Below are 22231 nucleotides of genomic sequence, written 5' to 3'. Positions count from 1 at the left end.
CTCGCTCTCCTTTACTCCTCACATCGAGGCAGTAGCTAAATCCTGTCGTTTCTTCCTGTATAATATTGCCAGGATCCGACCATTTTTGTCTGTCTCTTCTGCCAAGACTCTCGTTCACGCACTGGTTATCTCTCGGCTGGACTACTGCAACCTTCTTCTCTCTGGCCTTCCTTTGTCTCACATCAGTCTGCTGGTCTCTGTCCACCACTCTGCCGCTAAGATCATCTTCTTGGCCCACCGCTCTGACCATGTCACTCCACTTTTGAAATCTCTTCATTGGCTTCCAATTCACTCCAGAATCCAATACAAACTTCTCCTGTTGACCTTCAAAGCTTTTCACGGCCTATCTCCTGCCTATCTCTCCTCTCTCATCTCACACTATTGCCCCGCTCGTGCTCTCCGCTCCTCTGATGCCATGCTTCTCGCCTGCCCAAGGACCTCCACTTCCCTTACTCGGCTTCGTCCTTTTTCTTCTGCTGCCCCTTACGCCTGGAACGCTCTTCCAGGACACTTGAGAACTACCAACTCAATCACAGCTTTCAAAACTCAGCTAAAAACCTTTCTGTTCCCTATAGCTTTTAAATATTGAGTTTGTTCTGACTCTATACTGTTTAGCTTCACCCTACCCAGTGCCTGTTTACACTTCCCTGTGCCTGTTTGCATTCTCTTTCCCTCCTTATTGTTTACTACAACTTTATTAGATTGTAAGCCTATGCGGCAGGGTCTTGCTTTTTACTGTGTAATCTGTACAGCACCATGTACATTGATGGTGCTATATAAATAAATAAATAATAATAATAATAAATTCTTATGCCTGCGCAGACCCTAAGATCATCTTTAGGGGTCCTTCTCCGTGAGCCCCCGCCAAAGGAAGACACAACAATTAAAGAAACAGGCAGCCGCCACCAAAAATCCCCTTCAGCCACACACATGCCCAAGGCCTCCTTGAATTGTGGTCCGCCGAAGGAAGGGCAGCCGAGAGAGAACCAGTTCAGCCTCCCTCGGTAGGGAGTTCCACAGCCTCAGCCTGGGAGTGGCTCAGGTGGAGATGTGGAACCGCATGGCGCATAGAGCTGACCCTGAGGAACCCCATACTGGAGAATCCACGGGGCCCAGCAATGTTCCCCAAGCACCACCTTCTGGAACCACCCCTAACCTGTCTTTTATTACTGCACACCATTTTTGGCAGGAAAGCAGGATATAAATAACATTAAAAAGTAATAATAATGTCCAGACTGCCCTGCATAGCCAGCATTGAATAATAATAATAATAATAATAATAATAATAATAATAATAATAATTTATTTATTTCTTACCCGCCTCTCCCTTTGGATCGAGGCAGGGAACAACATTAGTACAACAATACAACATAAATCAAATACATAAAATTAATAAAAGAGCATATAAAACTAACAATCAACACATCTTTAAAAATTCTTAGATTTCTAATTCATCTGGGTAGGCCTGCCGTATTATCATTTAGGATTAGGAAAATTGGCTCTCAGTATTCCGTATTTAATATATGTGTGCACTGAGTATAACTAGGGTGACCCTATGAAAAGGAGGACCGGGCTCCTGTATCTTTAACAGTTGCATAGAAAAGGGAATTTCAGCAGGTGTCATTTGTATATATGGAGAACCTGGTGAAATGCCCTCTTCACCACACCAGTTAAAGCTGCAGGTGCCCTGCCCTCTTTTAAATCTAGTCACTCTAGTATAGCTCCTGCAGCTTTAACTGTTGCGATGAAGAGGGAATCTCACCAGGTGCTGCATGTATCCAAGTGACACCTGCTGAAATTCCCTTTTCTATGCAACTGTTAAAGATACAGGAGCCTGGTCCTCCTTTTCATAGGGTCACCCTACCAATGGTCACCCTAGTATAACACTCACGCATCTGATGAAGTGGAGTCCACAAAACATATTAGTCTTGAAGGTACCATTCTACATGTTTTGCAACTATTCCCAAGTCTATGAATCTTTTGGACACCAGTCCGTCACTCATTCCTCCTCTGACCAATCTCTACCACCCCCGCCTGCTCCTTGGCCAATCAGGCTTTGCGATTTCCTCCCGCCCTTTCGGCTCTCCGGCGGACTCACTCCCAGCCCCGCCCATTCGCTCTGAGGCCGTTCTAGCCTGGCTTCTCGCTCGACTGAGCCTCCGCTGCTGCCTCGGTGGTTCCGGCGGGGCTTGTTTCCACCCGGACCGTTGCTGCGGTTGCTCCTCGCCGGCTGAGGGGGATTTGAGGAGTGGGGCAGGGGAGGTAAGCCCGGTTTACCGGTTGTGGGGTGGGGGAAGCACGGTTAGTCGGGCGGGGGGTGCTGTGTGTGTGTGTGGGGTGCAGGCAGGAGGCCCTGTGGGGCTGGCCGCCATTGCTTTCTACACGACAGGCAGCCTTCACTTGGACTCTACGCCTGCCCTATCCAGGGATCTTGAGGCGAGTCGCGGTTAAGCAAAGGAAGCCCTACACCGCCCCACAGCCAAATCCATGTGGCCCCAGAGGTCGAGGCAGGGATGCTTTAGGGTGGATTCCTGCCTTGAGCAGGGGGTTGGGCTCGATGGCCTCTTAGGACCCTTCCAACTCTGCTATTCTATGATTCTATGAATGGGACCCCCTGTCCCTCCTCCCCGTCCTGTCTTGGGGGCTGGAGCGGGGTCTTGTCCGCCTCAGGGCCTGAACTGGTGCTTTGCCTCAGGGGACCACTGGTAGGGTTGCCATATTCTGAATCCACAAAACCTGGACAATTGGGGGGGGGGGGGCTAGGATTTTCCTAAAAAAACTGGACAATATGTAAAGGTCTAGGGAAAGAAAGAAAGCTATCTAAGCTTTAGTTATCTAACACTGCAATCCTATGTGTGTCTACTCAGAAACAAATCCTATTACGTTAAGTAGGACTTATTCCCAGGTAAGTATGCATAGGATTGCAGCCTAAAGCACTTAAGCACCTGCAAATAAATAATAGGCAAAGAACAATTTAAGCAAACAAACAGGGAAAAATGACACTAAATTACATTTCTAAATTACATGAGCCAACAGTGCGATATGGCTGCAAGAAAGGCCAATGCTATTTTGGGCTGCATTAATAGAAGTATAGCTTCCAAATCATGTGAGGTACTGGTTCTTCTCTATTCGGCCCTGGTTAGAGCCTCATCTAGAGTATTGCGTCCAGTTCTGGGCTCCACAATTCAAGAAGGACGCAGACAAGCTGGAGCGTGTTCAGAGGAGGGCAACCAGGATGATCAGGGGTCTGGAAACAAAGCCCTGTGAAGAGAGACTGAAAGAACTGGGCATGTTTAGCCTGGAGAAGAGAAGACTGAAGGGAGACATGATAGTACTCTTCAAATACTTAAAAGGTTGTCACCCAGAGGAGGGCCAGGATCTCTTCTCGATCCTCCCAGAGTGCAGGACACGGAATAACGGGCTCAAGTTAAAGGCAGCCAGATTCCAGCTGGATATCAGGAAAAACTTCCTGACTGTTAGTGCAGTACGACAATGGAATCAGTTGCCTAGTGAGGTTGTGGGCTCTCCCACCCTAGAGGTGTTCAAGAGGCAGCTGGACAACCATCTATGTCCGGGATGCTTTAGGGTGGATTCCTGCCTTGAGCAGGGGGTTGGACTCGATGGCCTTGTAGGCCCCTTCCAACTCTGCTATTCTATGATTCTATGATTCTCTACTAGTTCTCAAAAGCTAGAGGCGACTTCAGTATAGAGACTTACACTCCACCAAGCAGGCTCAAGGCACCATTTTGGAGGTTGGAATTCCTCTGGCCGGCTGGAACAGGAATCCGGGATTCTTGACTGAGTGGCCGGGACATTTTGGAAATGCTTGGAAACCGGGGCATTCCCGGTTTTCCAGGACGTATGGCAACCCTAACCATGGGGTGAGGGGCTCCTGGCTTCACCTGACTTAGAGGCCTCTTCCTCAACTCCCAGTTGCTGGGGAACATGGGTGGGAGGGTGCTTTTGCACCATGGCCTGCCTTGTGAGTCCCTGGCCGACTGCTGTTTGGCCCCTGTGTGAACAGAGTGCTGGACTGGATGGACCCTGGCTCTGATCCAGCCTCAGGGCTCTTATTTATTTATATATATTTATATTTATTTAAGCATTTTTATGCCGCCATTCAGCCAAAAAAGTCTCTCACGGCGGCTTACAGAAGTATTTCTTGACAGTCCCTGCCCACAGGCTTGCAATCTAAAAGACATGACACAAAAGGAAAGGGGATTGGGAGGGAGGAGGAGGAGGGGGGAAAGCAAAGCAAATTCAGGCACTACAATCTTAGTTGCAAAATGTTCTTAAAGGGAGACCTGATAGAGGTGTACAAAACGATGCCTGGTGTGGAGAACGTGGATAGGAAGATATTTTTCTCCCGCTGCATCATCTCCAAAAGAACCCAGTACAGCAATTGTGCTTTAAATGCGTGAAGTGCTTTTACAGGGGACAAAATAGAGGTGGACAAAATTGTTCATGTTATTATTATTATTTATTTATTTATTTATATAGCACCATCAATGTACATGGTGCTGTGGGGTGGAGAATGTGGATAGGGAGACATTTTTCTCCCGCTCCCATAATACTAGAATCCAGTGGGGCTCATTATCCCATGAAGCTGATGGGTGGGAGATCCAGGACAGATAAAAGGAAGGACTTCTTCACACAGCGCCTAGTGAAACTATGGAACTCGCTACCACAAGATGTGGTGATGGCCACCCATTTGGATGGCTTTAAAAGGGGGTTGGATAAGTTCCTGTAGGAGAAGGCTGTCCATGGCTACTAGTCTTGATGGCTATTTTTATTTATTTATTTATTTATTTATTTATTACATTTCTATACCGCCCAATAGCCGGAGCTCTCTGGGCGGTTCACAAAAATTAAATGTGCTATATGCACCAGTTGCTGGGGAACATGGGTGGGAGGGTGCTTATGGATTTGCCATGGCCGTCTGGTTGGCCACTGTGTGAACAGAATGCTGGACTGGATGGACCCTTGGTCTGGTCCAGCATCAGGGCACTTCTGATGTTCACACTTCCCAGTTTTGGTCTCTGGGGGTTTCTTTGGTTTTTTTCTACTGGTTATTTGTTTTTGTGTTTTTGTGTGTGTTACCATTATATTCCACCTTTTCTCCAAGAAGCCCAAGGTGGCATACATGACCCTTTTCTCAAATTTATCCTCACAACAATCCTGTGGGTAGCTTAGGCGAAGAGTTAGTGTCTAGCCATAAGTCACCCACTGAGCTTTGTGACTGAGTGAGAACTAGAACCCGGACCTTCTGAGGCCTAGTCCAGAACTCTAACCATTACACCACACTGGCTCTCACTTTTGTCTAGGAGGACTAAGAATGCAACACACCAGGAGTAACTCCTCTAATGTGCTGAATGTCCTTCCTGTAGGCTTCCCATGGGGTGATTTGGTTGGCCGCTGTGTGAATTAAATAGGCCTTTGATCTGATCTAGTTTCAGGGCACTTATTGTGTTCCTATGATTAGTCTTTGAAAGCAGCCTTTGCATTGTGGAGAGGATGTTGAAGTCACAAGACTCATGCTAATTCAAGACTTCCATTCTAGCACTCTCAGTGGTTGTTGAAAGAGATGTGGATATAGGATATGTATCTCTTGGGTTGTGCAGTGCAGCTATTTGGAGAGGCAGAATGTCAGTGGCGGGCCTCTGCTTCTCTCCCTCTCCCTCCCCCACTCTCCTCATCACCCCAGGTAGCAGCCCATTCCCCTCCTGGCATCCCCAGACTTCTCAGTAAGCAAGAGAATTGTTTCAGTGGAGCTGTAAAATTCCCTGTGGAGAATGTGGGAAAACCAGGAGAGGGAATCAGTTGTGGGTAGAATTGATGCAAACGTGATCACAAGGAAATTGCTTTTGTTTCGTGGATCGAAACATGGATTATATAATTGCATATGAAAGGAGTCAAGATAAATATGGGAAGTTGGCATTTTATTACACTGTAACGGGTATGAGCATTTCTGCCAGCTCATTTGGAAAAAGTATCTGTAGGCCCTGCTTTCCAAATGCCATTGAAAAAAACAGACAGGCCTCATGAAATGTCTGCATAAGGCTCAATGTTGCCCTGACTATCAGTTACTCTCATTTAAGGAAAGCCCAGGGCGAACGTGTTTCTAGAGGGCTGGTTCGCATAATCAAGTAGCCCACCGTGGCTTATTTAAGCTATGGTGGGCTGTGGTGCCTGCTGATGGCCATTTTGAATATTCAAGCTGTGACTGTGGCTTGTCACGGTGCCCGAACCCAGTGACGGTGGGTTGTTGCTGTAGATAACAAACCATCCAGAACGATGAGCTGTTTTAGGGTTGTTGGTGGTTTGTTAACCATGCCAACAACCAAGTCTCACCGGGTTTGGGCAGCTTGAAAATTCAAAAGTCTGCTGGTACGTGCCACAACCCACCTTTGCTTAAATAAGCCATGATGGGCTGGCTGCGGTGATCGTGCAAACTTGGTCAGTATCTCTTCATTGGCTTCCAATTCACCTCAGAGTCTAATATAAACTTCTCCTGTTGACCTTCAAAGCTTTTCACAGTCTATCTCCTTCCTCTCTCTCCTCTCTCATCTCACACTATTGCCCCGCTCTTGCTCTTCACTCCTCTAATGCCATGTTTCTCGCCTGCCCAAGGGCCTCTACTTCCCTTGCTCGGCTTCGTCCATTTTCTTCCGCTGCCTCTTATGCCTGGAACGCTCTTCCAGAACATTTGCGAACTGCAAGTTCAATCACAGTTTTTAAAGCTCAGCTAAAAACATTTTTTCCCTAAAGCTTTTAGAACTTTATTTTGATCTTACTTTTATACTGTTAGTTTTACTCTCCCCTGTGCCTGTTTGGTGCATTCTCTTCCATTTCTTACTGTTTTATTATGATTCTATTAGAATATAAGCCTATGCGGCAGGGTTTTGCTATTTTATTGTTTTACTCTGTACAGCACCATGTACACTGATGGTGCTATATAAATAAATAATAACAATAACAACAATCTGGATGGATCAGAGATTAGAGATTAGTTCAAATACTTACCACCACTTTTCATACATCTTCCTTTCCAACCTTTCTGTCCTGAATACTTGAGGACAGAGGCGGGGAACGTGCAGCCCTCCAGACGTTGTTGGGCTGTAAGTCCCGTCATCCCTCACCATTTGCCTATGCTGGCAAGGGCTGATGGGAGTTGTGGTCCAACAACATCGGTGGGGGGGAACACCTTGACCACTCCCTGCTCTTGGACAATACACCAGGGTGCAAAGAAGCTGTTGGGCCATGACTATGGCAGATGAATCGGGAAGCCATCTTGTCTCATGCTGATCTGTCAGTTCAAATATTTATTTATTTATTTATTTATTACATTTATATACCGCCCCATAGCTGTAGCGCCTGGGCGGTTTACAAAAGTTAAAAACAGTAAAAAAAGTATACAAGATTTAAAACCATAAAAACAACAGTATTAAAAATAAATATTGTACTATCCACGACAACTGTTGTCAGCTTCAAGAATGGCGTCATCTTACACAATCAGATTGCGGTCTGTGTGTTGTCAGCGATCTTCATCTTCCATTGTTTGTCTGAACCCTTTGTTACCAGAAATACACTGGAGTGGGGGAAAGGAGCCCCTGTCAGGGATGCTTTAGGGTGGATTCCTGCATTGAGCAGGGGGTTGGACTCGATGGCCTTGTAGGCCCCTTCCAACTCTGCTATTCTATGATTCTATGACTCCCCCTTCAGGAACTAAGACTGGATGTGATACGGTGATGGTTCAGGTATAGAGCGCTGTTCCAGGACTTTTGGGCTGCTCAGTTCAGGGGTTGCACAGGGTGATTGCTCAAGAGGAGTTGCACCTGCGATTCTGGATTTATCTCTGATTTTGACAAGCCTGCATTAGTCCAAATACCGTATTTCTTTGACTGTAAGGCGCCATTTATTGTAAGACGCACACTAATTTCAGTACCACCAACAGAAAAAAACAACCCTAAGACACACCTGGGTTTCTAAGAAACACCCCGTTTTTAGAGATGTTTATATGGGGGGGAAAAGGTGTGTCTTAGAATCGAAGAAATACGGTATATGACCTGTGTTGGAGCAGCGTGCACTGATGACTTTGCTCACCTTCAGGAGTTTCCCCTTTTATTTGGTGCGCCCTCCTCTCCCAACTCTTCCTGGCTCTCTTGGTCGCTTTAGAAAGCCCAGACCAGCAATAATGGTTGCTAGCTGTCAAGTCCAGCTTCTTTCAAGTTGGGCAAACGGAAGGTGAGGTAAGGCAAGGCACAGGGTGAGGAATGTCTCTTGTAAGGAACCCAACAGCAGAGCCCCTGGGAATTCCCTCCTTTGGCCAGAGCTGGTTGGTAGATACGCGGACATCGCTCAGGGTCAGGAGCTGCTGGGGGCCTTAGTCCTGACATTTGCCTCTTCCCCACTGCCCGCTCCCCCCACCCACTGAGATTCCCCCCACCCACTGAGCTCCCAAATCACGTGAGGTCCTGGTTCCTCTCTATTGGGCCCTGGTTAGGCCTCTTCTAGAGTATTGTGTCCAGTTCTGGGCTCCACAATTCAATAAGGACGCAGACAAGCTGGAGCGTGTTCAGAGGAGGGCAACCAGGATGATCAGGGGTCTGGAAACAAAGCCCTATGAAGAGAGACTGAAAGAACTGGGCATGTTTAGCCTGGAGAAGAGAAGACTGAGGGGAGACATGAGAGCACTCTTCAAATACTTCAAAGGTTGTCACACAGAGGAGGGCCAAGATCTCTTCTCCATCCTCCCAGAGTGCAGGACACGGAATAATGGGCTCAAGTTAAAGGAAGCCAGATTCCAGCTGGACATCAGGAAAAACTTCCTGACTGTTAGAGCAGTACTACGATGGAATCAGTTACCTAGGGAGGTTGTGGGCTCTCCCACCCTAGAGGCCTTCAAGAGGCAGCTGGGCAACCACCTGTCAGGGATGTTTTAGGGTGGATTCCTGCATTGAGCAGGGGGTTGGACTCGATGGCCTTGTAGGCCCCTTCCAACTCTGCTATTCTATGATTCTATGTGCTTCTTTGCAGGGAGCCTGCTAAGATGTACGCCGTGTACAAACAGGCCCACCCTCCCACGGGGCTGGAGTTCTCCATGTACTGCAACTTCTTCTCCAACGCTGAGCGCAACTTGGTGGTGGCAGGGACCTCTCAGCTGTATGTTTACAGGCTCAACCATGATTCCGAGGTACTCTGAACTACCTGTTTGTGGAAGATAATTCATTTTGCTATAAGTGTGCATGTTGGTTGGAGGGATCGAAGAGGGAACCCTTACTTGGTTCCTTAGCTTGGAATATATTTTATTTATTTTATTCATTTATTTATTACATTTTTATACCGCCCAATAGCTGAAGCTCTCTGGGCGGTTCACAAAAATTAAAACCATCATAAAACTACCGACAGGTTAAAAGCACAAATACAAAATACAGTATCAAAAGCACAACCGAGATAAAACCACGCAGCAAAATTGATATAAGATTAAAATACAGAGTTAGAACAGTAAAATTTAAATTTAAGTTAAAATTAAGTGTTAAAATACTGAGAGAATAAAAAGGTCTTCAGCTGGCAACGAAAAGAATACAGTGTAGGCGCCAGGCGGACCTCTCTGGGGAGCTCATTCCACAGCCGGGGTGCCACAGCGGAGAAAGCCCTCCTCCTAGTAGCCACCTGCCTCACTTCCTTTGGCAGGGGCTCATGGAGAAGGGCCCCTGTAGATGATCTTAAGGTCCGTGCAGGTACGTATGGGAGGAGGCGTTCCTTCAAATAACCTGGCCCCAAACCGTTTAGGGCTTTGAATGTCAATATAAGAAGTGGGCGTTTACCTTCTGAAACTAAGAGGCCGTGGATTAAACAACAAACAAAGACGTTCTTTTCCACGCAATGTAACGTCGTCCTGTGGAGCACATGAAGTTGTATAGAGGCCAAGCCTACGACGCGGAGTGTCAAACAAGGAGACCGGGCCCAGCAGTGACTCAGAGCTGGTACAGGATGCAGCCCTAGGAGGGTTTCCCAAACCCCGCTTGGGTGGGCAGTTCACGCTTCATGTGCCCCGTGGCATCCTTGGGTACTGGCAGGAAGCTGGGACAGGTTGTGATAGTCTGGTTGGGGGCTTGTTTGCTTGGGCATTGGGATTAAGCAACCAGATGTGCCTGGAAGTGGGTGAAATGGCTGCTCTTTATTGGTGTCAGGATTAGAGATGTAAAATTTCCAGAAATTTTGAAGTCATGAAAAAAACCCGGTTTTCCCCCATTTTGGGGGAGGGGGGGAAACGGAAATTTTCGGAAAAATTGAAATAATGCAGTATTAGCACTTTTACATATTGAAAGTCACTTTGTTACTTTAGGAACATAAAATGTAATTACATCCAAGTTGGTTTGGCATAAAATTATTACATTAAAAGTAGTGAATTCAAACAATTATTACAAATTTAATTTACTTTTTTAAACTTTGTTTTGGTAACAAATGGAGCTACAAGCTCCTGCACTGTTAGGAACACCTGAACTGTAAGGAACCTCTTTGGTTCTGCCAGTTTATGAGGAGCAGGCAAAAAACAATTTTAAAAAACAACTGAAGAAACCGTCAACATTAGTAACAAAGAAAGTTATTTATGTCTCCGCTAGTCCTCCAGTGTCAAGACATAAAGCCCTCATTCCCATCAAAGAACTGAGAAAAATGGGGGGGGGGATGGGGGCGACGACACACACACCAAGATTCGATGAATATACATGAAATTTAATCAGGCTCATTTTCTGACCTATAGCTATCAGTATTAGTTTCAGTCTCTGCTTCCATGGCAGTGCTGCCCCCTAGAGGCAGAAATGCATCTTGCTCTTGCATTTGGGAGTTGTAGTCTCAGTTTGCAACCTAGGACTTACTTGTTCTCAGTGCACAGAAATTGTAATAATCCGATACTCTATAGTTTTTAGAAATCATTTGGAGAAGTAAATATCTGAACACCTTGTCTTAAACATTTTATTCATCATGCTAAAATAAAACATCCCGTAATCCGTTTTTCCTTCATTTTTTTCAATTTTTCAGAAAAAACCGTTCCCCCCCCCCCCTGGGAATTTTTCCGGGTTTTTTCCGGGCCTTCACATCTCAGGTCAGGATTGGCTCCATGCATGGATGCTTCTGCGATATTCCAGCCATTGCTGAGCTGCATAGGAAAGTGTGTCTGTGAGGATGGGAAGTGTCTCTCCAGAACCCCACCCCCCAGTTTCTCTTACACATAAGCACACATGCCCTGCACCCATCCTGCTCTTGTGCTAGATGTGGATCCTGATGTGCTTTCTGGAATTAATTTGGATTTTGCAGAGGCTGCAGGGAAGTGCGGTTTTGTCCCTCTAGGATGGATTTGCTGACACACTGCTTCTTTTTTTTAGAAAGCACTGAATGTGGCCATCCTTTTGGGGAGGTCAGGAAAATGCTGAGTCTTTTCCTTAAGAGGGGGTGTTTCATCCGCCCAAAGCTGAAAAGTGCAGCTGAATGTCCGAACCGAGAAACATCAACAGTGGGGCAGTGCAGAGGTTGGGGGAGCCCTGAAGCTGTGGTGACACAGGCTGAGGGAGAGGCTTCAGAGCTGTGGAATGGTCTGAGATGGGGAGGTGTTGAGATGCATTCTCATGAGTAGCAGAATACGTGCGCAGCTCTGGGGACAGAGTGAGCCCTCTGTCTCCGTAGCGAGATTTGCTGCTCCTTCCTTTCTCTCCGAAGTGTTAATATCACTTCAAGGCAGAGGCTGGAGCTTGCTTGGCACTTTGCCCTGGAGAGAAGGTGGGGACGGACGATGACATCTGAGCAGTTCTGTGCCACTGGTGCAGTGTGACTGCAGGACTGATAACGTTCCTCTGTTTCTCTTCTAGACTGCAACCAAAAATGACAGAATCGCAGGTGAGTGGGTGGGAATGCGGGTGGTCTGGGGTGCAGGGGTGTGCTGGGGGCTTCTGGAAAAGGAGCTGTGTGGGTGGGATGTTCACCCAAGGGTGTCTGCTATCCAAGAACGCTTCAGAAGAATGCTGTCCCATGTTCAGGCTCTGTCTCTACCCCTTGAAGGAACCCACCACTGCAGTCACTGGGGCTGGTGACCTCCTTGCCTGGCAGGCACTCCCAGGGGTTGCCTTGGGACTGCGGGCAGTGGTTTGCTTCCAGTGCCAGCTCTCTGGGTTCAAGGTCTCTCAAGGTCTCTCCAGACCCCTGATCATCCTGGTTGCCCTCCTCTGAACACGCTGGAGTGTGTTCAGAGGAGGGCAACCAGGATGATCAGGGGTCTGGAAACAAAGCCCTATGAGGAGAGACTGAAAGAACTGGGCATGTTGAGCCTGGAGAAGAGAAGATCGAGGGGAGACATGAGAGCACTCTTCAAATACTTCAAAGGTTGTCCCACAGAGGAGGGCCAGGATCTCTTCTCAATCCTCCCAGAGTGCAGGACACGGAATAACGGGCTCAAGCTAAAGGAAGCCAGATTCCAGCTGGACATCAGGAAAAACTTCCTGACTGTTAGAGCAGTACAACAATGGAATCAGTTGCCTGGTGAGGTTGTGGGCTCTCCCACACTAGAGGCCTTCAAGAGGCATCTGTCAAGTATGCTGTAGGGTGGATTCCTGCATTGAGCAGGGGGTTGGACTCGATGGCCTTGTAGGCCCCTTCCAATTCTGCTATTCTATGATTCTATGATTCAGCTACCTCTGGGCTAACCAGCTCTCTTACACTGCCCTAAGACCTCTTCAGGTGCTATGTACTGAACCCTCTTGCTTGCCACCAATTGCAGCTCAATTCGGGCTGTAGCTCAGAGGTAGAGCACATGTTTTGCTTGCAGACGGCCGGTCTCAGGTTCAGCCCCTGGCATCTTCCATTAAGAGGAAGTTGGGCCGTAGGTTTTGGAAAGATCTCTGCCTCAGACCTTGGGAGAGTTGCTGCCGCTCGGAGAAGATAACATTGGGATAGATGCACCAGCGGCTAACGGCCATTTCATACATTCACTATTTTTGCTGCAGTCAGGGAATGTGGGAAGGGATAACGAGGCTGCATTCTTTACTGCCTTTTCTTTACTGCACCACTCATTAGTGTTCTATGTTACGCCCACCTTCTCAGTATTGATGGTTTAAAGAGGAGGTTTGTGTGGGGCAGACGGGAGGGATGGGGCCAGAGTATCAAAGGGCAAAAGCAGTCATTTATTTATTTATTTTATTACATTTATATACCGCCCCACAGCTGAAGCTCTCTGGGCGGTTTACAACAATTAAAAATAGTAAACATTAAAAGTATACAAAATTTAAAAACCATCAAAAACATAAAAAACAGTATAAAAACAACAGTATCCATTTAAAAACAATTCTGGGGTCCATTAAAAACAAACTTAACGTTGTTAGATGCTGTTAAAATGCCTGGGAGAAGAGAAAAGTCTTGACCTGATGCCTGAAAGATAACAATGTTGGTGCCAGGCAAGCCTCATCGGGGAGATCATTCCACAGTCGGGGGGCCGCCACTGAAAAGGCCCTCTCTCTTGTTGCCATCCTCCGAGCTTCCCTCGGAGTAGGCACTCGGAGGAGGACCTTAGATGTTGAGCACAGTGTATGGGTAGGTTCATGTCGGGAGAGGCGTTCCATCAGGTATTGTGGTCCCAAGCCATGTCATGGAGGCAGGTCCAACCTACAGACTTCCCCAACCCAGTGCAAGGGGGAAGGCCTTCACCTGGATTGGAACCTTCATCATCTCAGGCCGCTGTTGGGTAACGCCCATGGAGTTCAAACAGGGAGACACAAGCTGAAAGGCTTGGGAGGCTTATTTCAGGCAGAGGGGACTCCATTGTAGGGAGGGGGCTGAGATGAAGAGGCTAGGTCAGGGCTTGTGTGTGTCTCCAACATTGGCTCTCTGCATCACATTCTAATTTGTTGTCTTGCACAGAGAGCAAAGGTCACAAGGAGAAACTTGAGCTGGTGGCCGCCTTCTCTTTCTTTGGCAATGTCATGTCCATGGCCAGTGTACAGCTTGCAGGAGCCAAGAGAGACGCCCTCCTACTCAGCTTCAAGGATGCCAAGGTAGGTTGCCCTCTGGGGGAGGAGGCGTGGGCAGGCAGGTGTCTGGAAGAGCTGGGCCACGTGATGCAGGTGTGTGATGTGGAGGGAGGAGCAGCTGTGGCCGGAGTGCAGGACACGGAATAACGGTCTCAAGTTACAGGAAGTCAGATTCCGGCTGGAAATCAGGAAAAACTTCCTGACTGTTAGAGCAGTACGACAATGGAACCAGTTACCTAGGGAGGTTGTGGGCTCTCCCACACTAGAGGCCTTCAAGAGGCAGCTGGACAACCATCTGTCAGGGATGCTTTAGGGTGGATTCCTGCCTTGAGCAGGGGGTTGGACTCAATGGCTTTGTAGGCCCCTTCCAACTCTGCTATTCTATGATTCTATGATTCTACGTTGAACCCCAGATCACCCTGTCGTCTACTGGGGCCAGGGAGAGCTGCAGATCGTGTTTAGAATAGATGGAGGCAGTGTGGGGCCTGGAAAGGTGGCCCACAGAGCCTTTCCTTGGCACCTCTGGTGTTTCTACCTTTAACTAGCAACGGACCACAGCTTTGCTTGGCGTAACACACAACAAAATTAATTCTTGGGCTCAATGGAAACTGAGCTTTTTCCATCCATCTTCCTGGACCATTGTGAGGAGGGAGGATCGTGGAACTCTAAATCCATTGTGTCTTTCTGCAACTGCTAAAAATAGTTTGCATTTTGGGAAGGAACAGCAGCGGAAGAGCAGACGATGCAAATTGGGGCGTAGGGCATGTCGATATTAAAACAGTACACAGCAAGGTAGCAATAAGCAGGAAAGGAACGGAAATGTCATTCCATTCTATTTCCGGCAGCCGTTCCACCATAGGATCTAACAATAGGGGAGGGAGGCAATTATTCAGATTTGAAGTCTTCCCTTCTCAAGGTTTCAGTGTGGGGTCATGTTCATATTTATAACTTTCCATGGAAGAAAAAGATGGAGGAAAGTCTGAGCAGATGTCCGTGCCATTAATTTCTCCTTTTCTGTCTCCCAGCTCGCGGTGGTGGAGTATGACCCTGGCACCCATGACCTGAAAACACTTTCCCTTCATTACTTCGAGGAGCCAGAGCTGAGGGTATGTATCTGAGGGTTTACAGTTTAATCTCAAGAGCCGTTGTGGGAGGAGCTCCAATTCATCCTCCTAAAAGTCGAGGGACGCTAGCAGGCCTCTCGCATCCCTAGGAAATGCTCTAGTGCCAATTCCGTCCATCCATCCTTCCTTCCTCCCGCCCCAATCTTGTCGTCTGATGACATTCAAAGCAGCAGCAGCAGCTGTTGCTGCAGCCAACCAATGCAGAGCGATCCCTGACAACCATCTGCCAGGGATGCTTTGGGGTGGATTCCTGCGTTGAGCAGGGGGTTGGACTCGATGGCCTTGTAGGCCCCTTCCAACTCTGCTATTCTATGATTCTCTGCTATTCTGTGATTCGAGTGCAGGACATGGAATAACGGGCTCAAGTTAAAGGAAGCCAGATTCCAGCTGGACATCAGGAAAAACTTCCTGACTGTTAGAGCAGTACAACAATGGAATCAGTTCCCTAGGGAGGTTGTGAGCTCTCCCACACTGGAGGCCTTCAAGAGGCAGCTGGACAACCCTCTGTCAGGGACGCTTTAGGGTGGATTCCTGCATTGAGCAGGGGGTTGGACTCGATGGCCTTGTAGGCCCCTTCCAACTCTGCTATTCTGTGATTCTCTGCTATTCTGTGATTCGAGTGCAGGACACAGAATAACGGGCTCAAGTTAAAGGAAGCCAGATTCCAGCTGGACATCAGGAAAAACATCCTGACTGTTAGAGCAGTGCGACAATGGAACCAGTGGCCTGGTGAGGTTGTGGGCTCTCCCACACTAGAGGCCTTCAAGAGGCAGCTGGACAAGCATCTGTCAGGGATGCTTTAGGGTGGATTCCTGCATTGAGCGGGGGGTTGGACTCGATGGCCTTGTAGGCCCCTTCCAACTCTGCTGTTCTATGGTTCTATGATTCTATGACACGCACACTTCTGTGCTCAAAGCAGAGTATGGCACAGGACACCACCTGCTAGCAGCGGTTAGGGTGGCATCTGTACCCTGCCCACAGGGCACAACCATGACTTCTCCCTCCTTAAATCCATCACAGCTCTTTGCGCTAGCTGTTCTGTTCTGTAACAATTGGGCAGTGTCTGTGGGTTGAGAGGCGGCATGAAGGCCGGATGCGAAGGAGGCTAGAAGAAGGCAGGCCCCAGCGCTCACCTGTGCTGCGCTCCCCAGGGCTCACGGCTTGCTTCTGTCTCTCGCTCAGGATGGCTTCGTGCAGAACGTCCACATCCCCAAAGTGCGGGTGGACCCAGACGGGCGCTGTGCAGTGATGCTGATCTATGGCACGCGACTGGTGGTGCTGCCCTTCCGCAGAGACACGCTGACCGATGAGCATGAAGGGGTCATGGGTGAAGGGTAAGGTGCTGGTGAAGCGGGTTGCTGATTGGCTGAGAGAAGATCTAAAATGGTCACGGATTTAGAATAGTTGGTGTCTGGAGAGAGGGGCAGCAGTTAGAGATAGGGGACATTCTTGAAACGGCAAACGACTCTTCAAGACATGAAGGAAATATTTTTTGCACGAAGCATACGTTAATCTGTGGAACTCAGTGCCACAGGATGTTGTTTTGGCAGTGAGTGAAAAGGGGTTTCAAAAAAGGTTTGGATGGAAATGTTGGGAAAAGTGCAGAAAAGGGCAACTAAAATGATTAAGGGGCTTGAGGATCTCCCCTATGAGGGAAGGTTACAACAGCTTGGAAAAAAGGAGGCTGAGGGGAGACAGGATAGAGGTGTACAAAATTATGCCTGGTGCGGAGAATGTGGAGAAGGAGAAATTTTTCTCTGTCTCTCAAAATGCTAGAACCCATTGGGGTCATCCCGTGAAGCTGATGAGTGGGAGATTCAGGTCAGATAAAAAGAAGGATTTTAGTCACATAGTCAAATTATGGAACTCACTGCAACAAGATGTGGTGATGGCCACCAATTTGGATGGATAAATTCTTAGAAGAGAAGGCTATCAATGGCTACTAGCCCTGATGGCTGTGTGCTACCTCCAGTATCCGAGACAGTGAGCCTGTGTGCACCAGTTGCTGGGGAACATGGGTGGGAGGGTGCTGTTGCACCATGTCCTGCTTGTTCATCCCTGGCCAATGGCTGGTGGGCCCCTGTGTGAACAGAGTTTGGACTAGTTGGACCCTTGGTCTGATCCAGCATCAGGGCTCTTCATATGTTCCTATATTCTTGCTAAACCTTGACATTCACAGACTACATGCCTCTGATCTGCAACTGCTGGGGTGTGGGGACAGCTGAGGAGGTATATTGATATCAGGTCTCATAAAAAGCAGCTTTATCCAACATGGTGCCCTCCACAGTTAAGAACGGTTGCATCCGGCATAAGGAAAAAAATCATAATCATAATAGAAAGAGACCAAAGCAACAACCCAAGGCGGACTGCTAATCCCTTCCTCCAGATACCACGTCATCACAATGTAATGTGGCTGCAAAAAAAGCCAACGCTATATTGGGCTGCATTAATAGAAATATAGCTTCCAAATCACGCGAGGGGCCGGTTCCCCTCTTTTTGGCACTGGTTAGGCCTCATCTTGAGTATTGCGTCTAGTTCTGGGCTCCACCGTTCAAGAAGGACGCAGACAAGCTGGAGCATGTTCAAAGGAGGGCAACCGGGATGATCAGGGGTCTGGAAGCAAAGCCCTATGAAGAGAGACTGAAAGAACTGGGCATGTTTAGCCTGCAGAAGAGAAGATTGAGGGGAGACAGGATAGCACTCTTTAAATACTTGAAAGGTTGTCACACAGAGGAGGGCCAGGAACTCTTCTTGATCCTCCCCAAGTGCAGGACACGGAATAATGGGCTCAAGTTACAGGAAGCCAGATTCCGGCTAGACTTCAGGAAAAACTTCCTGACTGTTAGAGCAGTACAACAATACAACCAATTACCTAGAGAGGTTGTGGGCTCTCCCACACTAGAGGCATTCAAGAGGCAGCTGGACAACCCTCTGTCAGGGATGCTTTAAGGTGGATTCCTGCATTGAGCAGGGGGTTGTACTCGATGGCCTTGTAGGCCCCTTCCAACTCTACTCTTCTATCATTCTTTGAAAATCCTGGCAAAGTTTTGTTAAAGTGCTAAACAGCTGTTCTCGTGGGCATCCTGGGAAGGTGGAAGGTGTCACCACCAAAAAGGCTCTACCTAGTGTACATATCAGCCAAGCCTCAAGTGGCAACAGCAGAACAAGATCTCTTGGATGATCTTAACTGGTTGGGGAGGGGCAGTCGGGTGATATCGAAGAAGGCACAGGTTAGGGCCACTTAGCTGCCATGGCCATTTGCGGTTGATAGCCCTCTCTGGTCCCGGTTAACTCCTTTGATCTCTTGTTGCAGCCAGAAGTCAAGTTTCCTGCCCAGCTACATCATTGACGTGCGGGAGCTGGATGAGAAGCTGCTCAACATCATTGATATGCAGTTCCTGTACGGCTACTATGAGCCCACCCTGCTCATCCTCTTCGAACCCAACCAGACCTGGCCCGGGTGCGTCCTCTCTTCCTTCTTCCCCTCAATTGCCAGGCCTGACCCTGTCCTCGTCTATACGACAGCAGGATTGCTTCTCATTTAAACTTAACCCGAATTTTAGCCGATTCGAACGTAGGCAACGCATGTCACACTGCAGCAGCAACAGCGATTTATATCCTGATTTTTTAAAAATAGCGTACTTGATAATGTGCACATTCACTATGAAGGAGAGACAAGTAAAACTGTAAATTTTATATGCGGAGCTCAAACAGGATGGGGGAGAAAGGAATGAGGCAGCAGAGGAGGAAGCGAGAAGGGGATGGAACACATCTCCTCCCTCTTGCATATATGAGAAACCGAGGGGGAAAGGAACGAGGCAGCAGAGGAGGAAGCGAGAGGGGGACGGAACACATCTCCTCCCTCTTGCATATATGAGAAACCGAGGGGGAAAGGAACGAGGCAGCAGAGGAGGAAGCGAGAAGGGGACGGAACACATCTCCCTCCTCTTGCATATATGACAAACTGAGGGGGAAAGGAACGAGGCAGCAGAGGAAGAAGCGAGAAGGGGACGGAACACATCTCCTTCCTCTTGCATATATGACAAACTGAGGGGGAAAGGAACGAGGCAGCAGAGGAGGAAGCAAGAAGGGAACGGAACACATCTCCTTCCTCTTGCATATATGACAAACTGAGGGGGAAAGGAACGAGGCAGCAGAGGAGGAAGCGAGAAGGGGACGGAACACATCTCCTTCTTCTTGCATATATGACAAACTGAGGGGGAAAGGAACGAGGAAGCGAGAGGAAGAAGCGAGAGGGGACCGGAACACATATCCTTCCTCTCGCATACATGAGAAACCGAGGGGGAAAGGAACGAGGCAGCAGAGGAGGAAGCGAGAGGGGGACGGAACACATCTCCTCCCTCTTGCATATATGACAAACCGAGGGAAAGGAACGAGGAAGCGAGAGGAAGAAGCGAGAGGGGACTGTCGCTGCCCAGTCCCCCTTTGTTTTACTAAGCTCTATCTTATTAGCTCCCATAGAATTCAAACTGAAAACGGCGGGTGCGAAGGAATGAGGCAGCCGATAGGTAGGAAGGCGGGAAATCAGCCAAGCAGATTGTTCTACCCTCAAAGCTCTGCCCACATCTCAAAATGCAATTTAACTCCCCCGACACATAACTATAATGCGGTGCAAACTCGGACGTTGACCTAAAAGTCACGGTAAATCCCAACTGTGAATCTGCACGTTATCGTGGTTAAAAGCTGACGCTGCGGCGAATAGACGGCTGTGTCATGTGTCCTAAAATGGGAATCTGTGCATTTACCTTGGTGTAAAGAGCCCATGTAGATGTGCCCCCTGGCCTTCTGGGCAGGGGCCAGCCAGTGAGCTCCCAGTCGCAAAGGGGTGGAACTGGGGCTGCCCTTTCCCTCGGCCTGCCTCATGGGCAGAGGTCGGGAGATGTGCGAAGGCTGAACTCCGTCTGCAGGTAGCCAAGTAAGAGTAGCAAGGGGGCTAAATTTGGATGAGCTGAACTCTAACGCTGGCGATGTGAGCACCGTGGCTGCACAGGGTCTTTGTTTTCCCTGACCAGGTGGGTGGTGTGACGGTGCTAGGAGAAAACCCGGGGCTTCTGCCGAGAAACATGCAAGCCCAGGAAGGGGGTTGCCTGGTGTGACTAACGGTGCAAGCTGCCTTCCCCAATCTAGCATCCCCCCAGACATGTTGCGCTGCAGCTCCCAGGGATTGTGCTGTCTTGTGTGAATAATCCATTCCACACTGGGAATGATGGGAGTTGCATTTCAACCCATCCGGAGGGCACTAGGTTGGGGAAGGCTGCTTTGCAGAGTTGAAAGAGTGAAGAGTGTTGTTACTGTAGCGCAGTGGTTCCCAAACTTTTTCAGGTCACTGCCCCCTTGGTTCCACAAATTCATGTCGAGTGCCCCCTAACCTACACTATAAAAATCATTATTCAGAATAGCGGTTTTCAACGACCCGCTAAGGAAGATAATAACAATAAAATTCAAACCAGTAACAATTAATTGAATATTTATTCAAAATCCAAAGTACCTGCCGCAGGCTTACCAAGGGAGGAAGGGAAAAGAGAGCAAACGCCTCTGTTTTGCACCCGGCGTGGCGGGGCACACCAAACAGGGTATGTCTCTTCATTAGCATTTTGGTGCTTTTGAAACATTTCAATTCACCGTTAAAAGAACTCTTCTTAAATGGTATTAATACATGTGTGGATTCTTCCCCTATATGGCTTTGGACCAAACTACTTTCTCCCATAAAAATGTTCCTGGGTTTTAAGACCTTCTGGAGAGGCGCTTCTCGGAAAAGACCACCTCGAGCGCCCCCCTGCCGCCCCCTTGCCTCTTAATTGCCCCCCTATGCAATCCCACCGCCCCCAAGGGGGTGGTACCGCCCACTTTGGGAACCACTGCTGTGGTGCTCACTTATTTCCAAAGCATCTACATTGTGCAGGGTGAAGTGTGTGTGTGGTGTGGAAGCCAGGAGGGGACGGGGAGATGGAACGGCATGCAGGAAGAAGGGGAGTCAGAAGAGGCTGTTTTAGGAGTGAAAAGGGATTTGTGTTTTCTGTGCTTTCAGAATTTGAAAGCGTAACGTTGACAAAATTTTCACGAAAATCTTACCTTTAGGGCGTTTACAATTCCAAAACACTCTCAGTGTATGCCCTATAAATCCTCATTATGGAGTTGCACTTGAAGAATTGCAGGTAGCCTTGCCATAGTTGTGATGTGCCTAATTTTTCAATGCCACTGTTGCAGAATAGCTAGAGTTAATTTGAGCCAGATCTGGTCTGAATTTCAGAGCCCAAACTTCGAGTGTATAGAACCGTTATGGAGAGGTGGACCTTTAAGCACTTGCAGAGCGGTTTCTCCCCTGTTGAGTTGGTCGCATTACGCTCGGGCGCATCAGGGATCAGGGCTTCCAAGTTGGAGGATGTGTTGGAAACGCTGCAGAATTCGTAACCGTTGGAGGAGGCGAAGGGGTGATGGGGCCCTCCTGGAGCACGTTCGACCCCGTCGCATCCCAGAGCTCCATCCGGCGCTTCCTTTTCTTTGGATCGGATACTGCCAAGGACCATTCCTTATCCTCTCACCCCCAAGATTCAGACGCCTCTCGCTCTCCCCCCTTACTTAGACCATTTATTTATTTATTTATTACATTTCTATACCGCCCAATAGCCGGAGCTCTCTGGGCGGTTCACAAAAATTAAAAACATTCAAAGAATAAAACAACAGTATAAAACCATAATATAAAATACAATATGAAAGCTCAACCAGATAAAAACAGCAGCAATGCAAAATTACAAATTTAAAACACCAAGTTAAAATTTATTTATAAACTCTTAAAATGCTGGGAGAATAAAAAGGTCTTCACCCGGCGTCTAAAGGCATATAATGTAGGTGCCAAGCGAACCTCCTTAGGGAGCTCATTCCACAGCCGGGTGCCACAGCAGAGAAGGCCCTCCTCCTGGTAGCCACCTGCCTCACTTCCTTTGGCAGGGGCTCACGGAGAAGGACCCCTGAAGATCTTAGGGTCCGGGCAGGTACCTATGGGAGGAGGCGTTCCTTCAGATAGCCTGGCCCCAAGCCGTTTAGGGCTTTAAATGTCAATACCAGCAC

General features: G+C 48.2%; 1 protein-coding gene across 2 annotated transcripts in view; it reads left to right on the top strand.

The window, feature by feature from the left end:
* The first annotated feature begins 2192 nt into the window (after nucleotides 1-2192).
* Nucleotides 2193-22231, top strand: part of CPSF1 (cleavage and polyadenylation specific factor 1) — a 62995-nt gene continuing 42956 nt past the window's right edge. For both annotated transcript variants that reach the window (XM_063131225.1, XM_063131224.1), the window contains exons 1-7: nucleotides 2193-2262; nucleotides 9037-9193; nucleotides 11868-11895; nucleotides 13909-14042; nucleotides 15044-15124; nucleotides 16325-16476; nucleotides 18456-18602. In XM_063131225.1, coding sequence (XP_062987295.1) covers nucleotides 9050-9193; nucleotides 11868-11895; nucleotides 13909-14042; nucleotides 15044-15124; nucleotides 16325-16476; nucleotides 18456-18602 — 686 coding nt within the window. In that variant the 5' untranslated portion in view covers nucleotides 2193-2262; nucleotides 9037-9049. The remainder of the gene's footprint in view (nucleotides 2263-9036; nucleotides 9194-11867; nucleotides 11896-13908; nucleotides 14043-15043; nucleotides 15125-16324; nucleotides 16477-18455; nucleotides 18603-22231) is intronic.

Source organism: Elgaria multicarinata, chromosome 7, assembly GCF_023053635.1.
Source record: "Elgaria multicarinata webbii isolate HBS135686 ecotype San Diego chromosome 7, rElgMul1.1.pri, whole genome shotgun sequence".
NCBI classification, from domain to species: Eukaryota; Metazoa; Chordata; class Lepidosauria; order Squamata; family Anguidae; genus Elgaria; species Elgaria multicarinata.
Note: the sequence above shows the minus strand (reverse complement) of the source record. Positions and strands in the feature narration are given on the sequence as shown.